This window comes from Gopherus flavomarginatus, chromosome 12, assembly GCF_025201925.1.
Source record: "Gopherus flavomarginatus isolate rGopFla2 chromosome 12, rGopFla2.mat.asm, whole genome shotgun sequence".
NCBI classification, from domain to species: domain Eukaryota; kingdom Metazoa; phylum Chordata; order Testudines; family Testudinidae; genus Gopherus; species Gopherus flavomarginatus.
In genome coordinates, this window is record NC_066628.1 from 5,983,983 (window position 1) to 5,994,082 (window position 10,100).

At 60.7% G+C, this 10,100-nt stretch overlaps 1 protein-coding gene across 2 annotated transcripts; it reads right to left on the reverse strand.

The window, feature by feature from the left end:
* Nucleotides 1–276: 276 nt before the first annotated feature.
* Nucleotides 277–7,875, reverse strand: LOC127033416 (zinc finger protein 436-like). Of its 2 annotated transcripts, none has more exons than XM_050921454.1 (4): nt 7,380–7,875; nt 6,336–6,454; nt 5,734–5,850; nt 277–4,684 (listed from the first exon to the last, which is right to left on the reverse strand). In XM_050921454.1, the coding sequence occupies exons 2-4, from the start codon at nt 6,421–6,423 to the stop codon at nt 2,613–2,615; spliced, it is 2,277 nt and encodes a 758-aa protein (XP_050777411.1). In that variant the 5' UTR covers nt 6,424–6,454; nt 7,380–7,875; the 3' UTR covers nt 277–2,612. The 2 variants fall into 2 exon arrangements, with proteins under 2 accessions (XP_050777411.1, XP_050777412.1); XM_050921455.1 differs by lacking the exon at nt 7,380–7,875 and adding an exon at nt 7,033–7,136.
* Between the last annotated feature and the right edge of the window lie 2,225 nt (nt 7,876–10,100).

Here is a 10,100-nt window from a genome sequence, read left to right on the forward strand (position 1 = left end):
TTCCAACTTGGATGCATACAGTGGTGGTCTGATTCAGGCGACCAGATAGCAAGTGTGAAAAATCAGGACACTTCCCCGGGGTACAGGTGCATATATAAGACAAAGCCCCAAATATCAGGACGTCTGGTTACCCTAGATCCGATCGTGTTACAGTTTATTCATATGACAGCAGTTTATTCATATACAGCAGCTGCTACTTATTAAAAGAAAACATTAGAATCCTCCTATAATCAAACCTCAATAGACAGATTTCCACCCTCCTCGGATACACCAATAGCTGCTCAGGGACCACCCCATCCCTCAGCAGAAATCCAGCTCTTCAGAGTGGATGGAGAAAGCACAGACCAGTGGAGAGACAGACAGACAGGGATCCTGTGTAGACAGGATTACAGGTGGTGGGGAGTCTATGACCTCAGTTCTAACTGCTGGGGTTCTGGGCACATGATGGAATATCGTAGGATCAGCCTGTGCTGGATGCTAGATGAACCCACAGCCTCTGCCCCAAGGAGCTCACAGTCTAAACAGACAAAGGGAGAGAGGGGAAACTGAGGCATGGGGCAGGGTACGTGTCTTGCCCAGGTCTCCTGATTTACAGGCCAGTCCCTGACCTGCTAGGCCACACTGTTCTCTAAGAGGCAACAGTGCAAACGCTTAGAGAAAGTGGAGTTCAGTGATCCAATTGCTAGTGGCACCAGATAGTGCAGCATTAACCCCTTCTCTGCCAGCAGGTGGCCTCATCAGCAGGGGGCAAATCACAGCAGCCTCTGGGTCTCCAATCCCAGCTGAGGCTTTTATCCCCCCGGGGCAGGTTAGTGGGGGTGAATGGGACACAGATAGTCTCTGTCATCCCCACCCAGGACAGGTGACCAGCTGTGCTAAGTGACGGGACCCAGCCTAGATTCAGGACCCACTAAGGGGCGTCATCTCCCCCCGACTTCCTTCTCAGTCCCGCTCAGGGTCATCCCCTAAGGATTATGGGATTACTCCTCCCAGGATGGTCTCCCAGCCCTTCCCACACTGCAGCCGGCCCCGGAGGAATCTCCTGCCTCTCACCTGTGCACTGAGTTAACAGTTCTCAGTCACCTGGTCCCCAAGAACAAACCTGGCGGTGTCCCTATGTCATCCACTCGGTGAGTGTTCATTCCCAGTCCCCCTCTCTGCCAATCCACAAGGCATGAGTTGTGACAGAGCCAGACTCAACGCTTTAACTCAAGCTGTAGCAGCTACTCACACTTTTAACTCTGGCTGTCCCTGGTTCAATCCCAGCATTTCGACCAGCTCTTGCCTCCCTCCTCCTCCTACCTTTCCTCCTGACGGCATCAGGAACCACTAAAGGGATCAGGGTCTTGCTTTCTTCCCCCCATTTCAGCCTCTTTTCTCCTAGTCTTGACTACCAACGTCGGCATCGGCGTAAATCCTGGATCCTGCTTTGAAACGTGCCCTGACACAGCAGCTCTAAGAATCGGTCAGCTAACGGGGAACGGTATAAAATGTGGTGTTCCGGCTAACAGGGAATGGTGTAAACGCAACACTCCGGCTAATGGGGAATGGTATAAATGTGACACTCCAGCTAATGGCATAAATGTGACATTCTGGCTAATGGGGAGTGGTATAAATGTGATGCTGCGGCTAAGGGGGGATGATGTAAATGTGGCATGCAGCCCCGATTGCTCCTGGGACTTCGAGCTCTTTGCCTGTGAACCCTTGCAGGAAACCATCCCGACATGCGCCCTTATCCTGCAGCACTGAGTCCCCTGGGTCCGATCTGCCTCCCAGTTCCAGGGGTTCTCCGTTTCGACCTTTGCAGCCTGGCCTCCTCTCCTCCAGAGTGCATGAGTGCTGGGTGCTGCCTGCTGAGAAGCGGCACCTCTGCCTTTCCCCGCCTCCCATCTCGTGCCTCCTCTGAAACCACCACTGGGTCCCGGATTGTTCTGTGCGACAAGCTTCTCTCTCGAGCCTTTATTTCATCCACGGACGAGCAGGAGGAGGCCCTGATGCCTGCCCGGTGGAGGGGAGATAAAGACAGGGGAGAGGGCCTGCGTGAGGGTGGACGTCAGGGGCAGGGCTGCCCAGAGGTGGGGGCAAGTGGGGCAATTTGCCCCAGGCTGTGGGTCCCACACGGGCCCCCACGAGAATATAATATTCTATAGTATTGCAACTTTCTTTTTATGGAAGGGGCCCCGAAACCGCTTTGCCCCAGGCCCCCTGAATCCTCTGGTGACCTGGGTCAGAGGTCGATGTGCGGTAGGGAAAGTGACAGCACCTCCCCCATCTCCCTCCCTGCCCGTGCTGCTTCCCATCCAACTTGGGTGAGAGGAGGAGATCCCACTTCATGGCATGCCGGCCACCAGGGATCACTGATCAGCGGCTGGGGGCAGCCGAACACGCGTGATGGAGGAGTGTTATCCCTGGTTAGCGCGTGGATTGGATTTCTTAGCCCTGAAAGGCTTCCCCGATGCCTAATACGGCTCAGACTCAAAGGGGTTCCTCTCCCAGGTGGACTCCTTGTTATCTCATCCCTGGCAGACACCTTGCCCCTTTGGCAGAAGGGTTCCTGGGGTTGGTTCCCCTGTTGTCTCATTAGGGTCCCTTCCTGATGGTCACGTTCCCCTTTACTCAGCCCCTTGGGAGGAGGGTTTCTCTCCGGGGTGGTTCCTCTGATGCCGGTAGAGATGGGAGCTACGGCCGAAGCATTTCCCACAGTCGGCGCACTGGAAAGGCTTTTCACCGGTGTGGATGCGCCGGTGCCGCTCCCAGTGGGAACTCCAGGCAAATCTCTTCCCACAGTCGGCGCAGTGGAAGGGTTTCCCCCCAGTGGCGTGAAGCCGCCGGTGCCTGGCCAGTGCTGGTGTCTGGCTGAAGCTTTTCCCACAGTCCCCGCACTGGTAGGGTTTCTCCGCCGCGTGGGAAGGCTGGTGCCGGTTGAGGTCCGTGATGCAGCTGAAACTTTTCCCACAGTCGCCACAGCGGTGAGATGTGTCCTCTTTGCCAGCCCAGTGCTTGCCCAGTGCCGAGCTGTCCCCGAAGCTCTTCCGCTGGCCTGCGTGCACCCGCTTGTGTTTCACCAGGTGAGCGCTCTGGCTAAAGGCCTCCCCGCACTCGTCGCAGGTGTGGGGCCGCTCGCCGGTGTGGATGTGCCGGTGCCGCTCCAGGTGCGAGCTCCAGGCGAAGGCTTTCCCGCAGTCCCCACATCGGAAGGGTCTGTCACCCCGGCGATGCTTGGCCAGCGCTGTGCTCTGTGGGCACCGGTGGGGCTGACCCGCTGTGTGGAGGAGACGCCGGTGTCTGTCCAGCTGGGAGCCTCGAGGGAAGTTTTTCCTGCAGTCGGGGCAGGGATGGGAGGAGTTCTCCCCCGTGGGGCTTGTCTGGGCGGAGCTCACCCCATCGTCGGGTTGCCTCTCCGCGTGGCTTTTCCGGTGCCTCACCAGCGCCGCGCTCCGAGCAAAACTTTTCCCGCAGTCGCCGCACCGATGGGGTCTCTCTGCCGTCAGGCTTTTCGCAGCCAGGTGGCGTCTCTCCTCACGGGCATGGCACCCCCGGTGTTTGGCCAGCGCTGAGCTGTCCCCAAAGTTCTTCCCGCAGTCTGGGCACCCGTAGGGCCTCTCGCCCGTGTGCACCCGCTTGTGTTTCACCAGGTGGGCGCTCTGGCTGAAAGCCTCCCCGCACTCGCCGCAGGTGTGGGGCCGCTCGCCGGTGTGGACGCGCCGGTGCCGCTCCAGGTGGGAGCTCCAGGCAAAGCCTTTCCCGCAGTCCCCGCACTGGAAGGGTTTGTCGCCCCGGTGGCTCCGGCGGTGCCGGGCGAGAGCGGTGCTGCGGGGGAAGCTCTCCCCGCACTCGGGGCAGCGGTGGGGCTGCCGGGGGGCGGCGTGGGCCCGCTGGTGCTTGTGGAAGAAGGCGCTACTGTTGAAAGCCTTGCCGCAGTCCGGGCACTCCAGGGGCTTCCCGCCAGCGTGGGCCCGCTGGTGCCGGTAGAGGTGGGAGCTGCGCCCGAAACATTTCCCGCAGTCGGTGCACTGGAAGGGCCGCTCGCCGGTGTGCAGCCGCCGGTGCCGGGCATAGTGCGAGCCCCAGTCGAAGCCCTTCCCGCAGTCGGCGCATTGGAAGGGCTTGATCCCAGTGTGGAGGCGCAGGTGGGTGGCCAGGTGGGAGCTGACCCGGAAGCGCTCCCCGCACTCCGAGCAGCGGTAACGCTTCCCGCCGGGGGCCTGGGGCCGGCGCCGTGGGCTGGGTTCCTGCCCCGCGTGGGACTGCTGGTGCGTAAGGAGGGCGGAGCTCTCGATGAAGCTCTCCCCACACTCCAGGCATGGGTAGGAGCCCTGCCCCACGTGGGATCTCTGGTGGGTAAGGAGGGCGGAGCTCTCCGTAAAGCTCTCACCGCACTCCGGGCACAGAGACGGCTCCTCTCCAGCAGGAAGTTGCCTACTGTCCACACTGAGCCTGGCTTGGGAGCTCTCCCCCAATCGGCCTCTCCGCGGGGCCGCCCCATCCCGGACTTTCTTGAAGCCTCCATTGCATGGAGCTTCTCTGCCCTGTCTCTTCCCCGGCGGCTTTCCCTGCTGGCCTCCGGACCTGCCGGCTTTGCCCCCTTTGGGATTGTGGCCCATCTTCCCCCAGCTGCTTCCCGATGATGCCGTCTCGGGGCCTTCTGGCCGTGGAGCTTCCCCCTCAGTCTCGCTCGCGGTCCCTGGGGTAAGGAGAGAGTCTGGACGTAAGCCACGCTGTGTGCCGCGGGGAGTGTGTGGGGGCAAGCAGGACGCTGGAGTGAACCAAACCCATAGGGGGCCCTGGGTGAATGTCTCTGGCCTGGGCTAGGCAGGAGGTCAGATGACAGGGTTAGGATGGTCCCTTCTGGCCTTACACCAAGACAATGTCTGGGGGAGGCTGGACAAAATCAGGAGCTGAACCCCTCTCTGCCCTGCCCATCAAGCCCTTCCCCAGGGAGGCGAGAAGAGGGGACCCCTCGTGCTTCCCTCTCCTGCCTCAGCCACCAGAGGGCAGGTGGAGGGAGGGGGGTGCCAGGCAGGAGCGGCTCCGTCCTCCAGGAGGAGATGACTGGAGGGTCTCATGCTTTGCTGCTCCTGTCGGCTGGGCTCCTTGCATGCCCAAGGGGCTCCTGGCCTCTCCCTACCTCCATCGCAGAGACTCCTCACCCCCTGTCCTCACTCTTCCCTTCCCTCCATACTCCCTGTTCCCACTGTGGCAAGGGCTCTGTGTGCACCCCCAATCTCGCTGTGCCCTCTTTTCTAGGGGCTGTGAATGCCCCTTTTCTTTCTGTCTGAGAGAGAAGTCATTCTGGGGGCCAGTGGGAGGATGGGCAGAGAGGAGACCAGGCAGCAGTTATGCTAGAAAGCGCCCACAGCACCATCAACCAGCGGCTTGATCTACACACAATTGCAGAGATGCTGGAATCCGTGGCTGGCTGCACAGCTGGCAGGGGCTCCGTGTGTGTGTGCCCCGCCCCATCCCCCTGCTCCCCCCATTTTCGGTTGTCTGATTTTCCCAAAAGTCGATCGGGTTCTGACCGCTCGTGCCGAGAACACGCCCCGAAACTTTGGAATTGGGGGGACGTGGCGTCCCAAAGGTGTTGCAAACGCCATCGTGTTGAGTGGAAGGGCCCCTCAGAAAGCTTGGCCGTCAAGCCAAGGGGCTGAGCCGGAAAGGGGAGAGCTCCCGGGGGGCTTCCTCGCGAAAGCTCCCAGATGGTTTCGGAGCCGGTCGAACGGGTTTCCTCACCTGGGTTGGCGCCTCTCAGGAGGGCCCGTCCCCCAGAGCCCTGGAGATCCGGGGGGACCCACGGCTCTTCTCCTTGCTCCAGCCGGGAGATCACATCCGGCTTAGGGATGGGATATTCTGCACACGGGTAGGGGACAGAAGCAGGGAGAGATTAGGGTTTTTCAAGCCATTCACCCGGCAGCCTCCTTAGCCACCTCTCAGCGAGCAGGGGCTTTCCCAGTCCCACCCCACCCCCAGCCTGTCTCTCCTGCCTTCTCACCAGCTGGGCCTGGCGTGGTGTGTGAGTGTGTCTCTCCCTATTGGCTGGCCCCGGTACTACTACTGGGTCAATCCCTCGGGATTTCCTGAGGCAAGCTGAGTTCCTTAGACGCGTGAGCAGGGCACCCACCGGCTGCTCCCTGTGGCCCCGCCCCCCTGCTCCAGCTCACCTCTGTCTCCTCCACAAACGCCCTGCCATGTCCTGCTTCTCCTCCCTCCCTGCCAGCGCTTGCTCTGCGAAACAGCTGCTTCCCAGGAGCACAGAGGTCCATGAGAAGCAAAGAGTAACTTAGAGCAGCCTGGGAGCTGCTCTTACGCACGCTGACCAGCAGACAGTTCCTTACTGAGGGACATCAGGGTCTCGTAGCTCTCCTGCATGACATCTCTGTACAGGGCCCTCTGCCGAGGATCTAGGAAGAGCCACTTCTCCATCGGGAACACGCGGGCGGCTCCTTTAAAGCACCTGAAAGAACAGGAGAGCCCCGCTCAGCACCTGCTGCTCCTGGGGCGATCCCAGCCTCCCCCTAAACCCCATATGCTGTTCCCAGGAGTGCTGATTGCAGGCCTCTTATGTTCCAGGTTAGACGCCCCCTCCTGAATGGAACTGAGTGCTTTGGGGAGCAGCTCCCCTGTCCCACGGATGGGGAAATTCCCGCCTCCTCCAGCTTTTGTCTCTTCCAAACAATACGGCCTCAGATGACCTGAGTCACAGAAAGTTTGTCCCCAAAAGAGTGGGAGGAGCGGGCAGAAAAGGGTGACTGGGGAGCAGAACGGGCTTGAGTCCATGTCATACCTCAATCTCCCCCTGCCCTCTCCCTGCGGGCAGATGGACTGGGCTGGGCTGGGCAAACACTGGGTCGCTTTATCCCAGCGCAGACCCGGCCCCTCCCAGCAGCATTAAACCCACCCAGTGACAGTGTCTTGGAACCAAACGCTAGCAAAGAACAGAGTCAAAGGGGCCGCTTTGGGGGACACCCCCCCCCACTGTCCCCCAGGACTCAGGCGAGACAGGACTTGGCTTTTCCTCCCCCGGCTCCTCACCTGGGTCCCAGGAAAGGCAGCTCTGCCCAGGGATGGATTTGGCCAAAGCTGGAAGCCGGGAACCTCCTTCCCTATTTACTGTTCCTGCTGCCCCTCCCCCCCGCCGCATTTCTGCCTCCTTCCCCCTCTGCCTGGGAGACGGTCCTGCCTCTTGTTCCCGAGGGCGATCGCTCTCCAAGCGCTGGATCAGCTGCTGAGAGCCGGGGTGGCGGGGGAGCAGCTCTGGGACTCTCAGACCTCCTCCCCCCCGGGAGCAGAGCTGGAGCGAGAGGGGCCCTGGGTGCAGAGTCACTTTCCTGCCCGGCCCTGGCCCCCGGCCCCGGCCCTTCCCCCTGGTGCCCCCTCACCTGCAGGCTCCGGCTCGGGGCTGGTGCGGGCAGAGCCCGGGGCTGGCTGCAGCCGCAGCAGACGGTCCCCACCCGGGCTAGGCACAGCGGGGGCCTGGCTCTGCGCTACGGAAGCAGCAGCCGCTAACCTGGGAAGTTCAGCCCCCTGATCTGCTGATCACAGGAAACACACTGCCCGGGGAGGGGGAGAGCGCTGCCGCCTCTCCTCCCTGAGCCAGACCCAGAGCCCTCTAGCGGGGACAGCGCCGGGCACCCCCTTCCCAAGCTTCCAGAGGGGCTGGATTAACGGCTGCTGCTGCCCCACCGGGCTTGAAGCGGTTCCCAGCATCTGCAGGGTTTGCAGTTTGGTTCAATGGGTCTCAGCCCCCCCCAGTGCAGATTGTTCCTGCTCCCCTGTAGGACTGAAAGTCTCTATCCAGGGAAAATAGGGCCTGGCTGGGGCCAACCCTCGGCCCAGCAACCCCATGTGGAGGAGAGACCCCCCCACTCCTGCACCCCGTGCTCTGTCACAAGTTACTACCCTGCCTCCAGCTGCTTGACCCCCCAGCCAGTCAATTTCTGCCCCCTGGCCTCCCACCCCCTCCAGTTTGCCCCCTTTTAGCCCAGTCCGAAGAATCTGATGCCAAGTAAGGGCAGGGTGAGGGCAGCGGCTTCAGCAGATGTTACCGATCATGCGCAGTTCATGTGAGCGTGCTCAGTACACACCCTAAGTAGCAAATGATGTCAGATAGCAATTTGGGACCCTACATCCCTATCTAATTCTCCTTTCCACCGAGCGCTGGCCAGCCTGGGGCATAGGTCGGTTTAACGATGACGCTCAGGGGAGTGGATTTTTCACACCCCTGAGTTATATCGACCAATTTCCTGGCGTAGACCAGCCCTTTGTCTACCCGCCACATTAACCCCGGGGCAACGACCGAGGGTTGAGTCCAAGCCCCCTTTTCTGTCCACACACAAATCAGTCTGTCTCGGTTTAGCAAGCACTCTGGACTCAGGTCCTAGGACCTCACAGTAGGGGTGGGTAGGAGCCCCAGTACTGCTGTGATTCGGCTTCAAGCCCTGTCATTTGGCAGTGTGGACTTGGCTCAAGCCGTAAATCCGAGTCAGAAGGCCTGCGTGTTGCCATTAGCAGGGCAGGGAGACCCGGGTCTGGCAATCGTAAGGCCAGGTTTACAATGCAGTGTGGACGCTCCAATCCCGGGTGCCACCAGTCCACAAGCAAGTCCACAAACACCAAGTCCACAAGCCCAGGCTTAATGCGCCGCTGTGTAGACGTAACCTGGCCTAGCACTGTCAATGTCTGGGGCTATGTCAGGAGAACCGTGTTGCTCAGGGAGGGGGATTTTTCACACCCTTGAGCAAAGTATCTGAGTCGACCAGGCCTAAAACTCATGAGCTGCAAAGGGTTACACTGAGCCTGACCATGTGCAGACAGAGGTGCCTACTCGACGTAGGGAGTTTTAACTGCAGCTGCAACTGTGAAAATGTAAAGAGAGAAAACTGCTTACAGATAAACACGGGTAATTATCCGTTGAAACTGTAAACCAATAAAACCCCAATTCTGCCAAGCCGGGATTGAGCAGTTTGGTGCACTCCCGTGCTGAATAATTACACAACACCCAGATCTGTCTGTTGGTCCACTGATCCCGCAGATGACTCTAGCCCCGCATGGCCCCAGCTACCCATTGCCATTCATATAGACCTGAGCTCATCTAGGCCAGTGGTTCTCAAACTTCATTGCACTGTGGACCCCTCTGCTGACAACAAAAATTACTACACAACCCCGGGGAGGGGGATCAAAGCCTGAGCCCACCCCAGTCCCGCTGCCCCGGGGGGCAGGGGTGGGAGGCAAAGCTGAAGTCCTTCTGCCCTGGTCTACACGGCTCAGGCTTTGGCTTTGGCCCTGGTCGCAACAAGTCTAACACCGGCCTTGGTGACCCCATTGAAAGGGTCTTTTAAGGTTTGAAAGCCCCTAATCTTGGCCAGTATGTCCTGCCTTGCGCTGAGCTGTGCGCTCTGCGGTGTTCCCCAGTCCCGAGGCAGGGCTCTGGGAAGCCCGTCTCTCTCCCCAACAGAAGCTGGTCCAGTCAAAGCTCTCACCTCCCCTACCTGGGCTATCATCTAGCTAGGGCATCTCTCCGGCTGCCCAAGGGGGAAGTCCCTGGGAGCAGGGCCGCCCAGAAGGGGGGGGGCAAGTGGGGCAATTTGCCCCAGGCCCCGCAGGGGCTCCCACGAGAGTTTCTCGGAGGCCCTGGAGCGGGATCCTTCACCCGCTCGGTGGGTCCTGGAAAAGTCTGACGGGTCCCCGGCCCCCGGAGCTTCCTCTGCTCGGAGTCCGTGGTGGTAATTCAGCAGCGGAGGCCCCCCCACGGCCGAAGACCCCAGGCCCCCTGAATCCTCTGGGCGGCCCCGCCTGGCGCTGGGGCCTGGGGGTGCTTTCCCACCAGCCAGCCCCGCTTGCTTTGCCCCTGTTGGCTGCGGTGGTGGGGCGAGGGGTCTGCAGCTGTGCCCTCCAGAGGGCTCTGGTGTATCGCTCGGGGCTGGGATCCTGCTGCCTCTCTGCCTTTCTCCCATTTCCTGTGAGCCGCGGATCGGCGGCTGAACTGCCCGGGTTAGCAGGGAGCCGCTTCGGGAGCGACCCCGGGGGGAGCCGGAGAAACCGCTCCGCAGAGCCCCCTCTGTGCCCAGCCGGGTGGGGGCTCTGGAGCCAGCCCCAGGCTC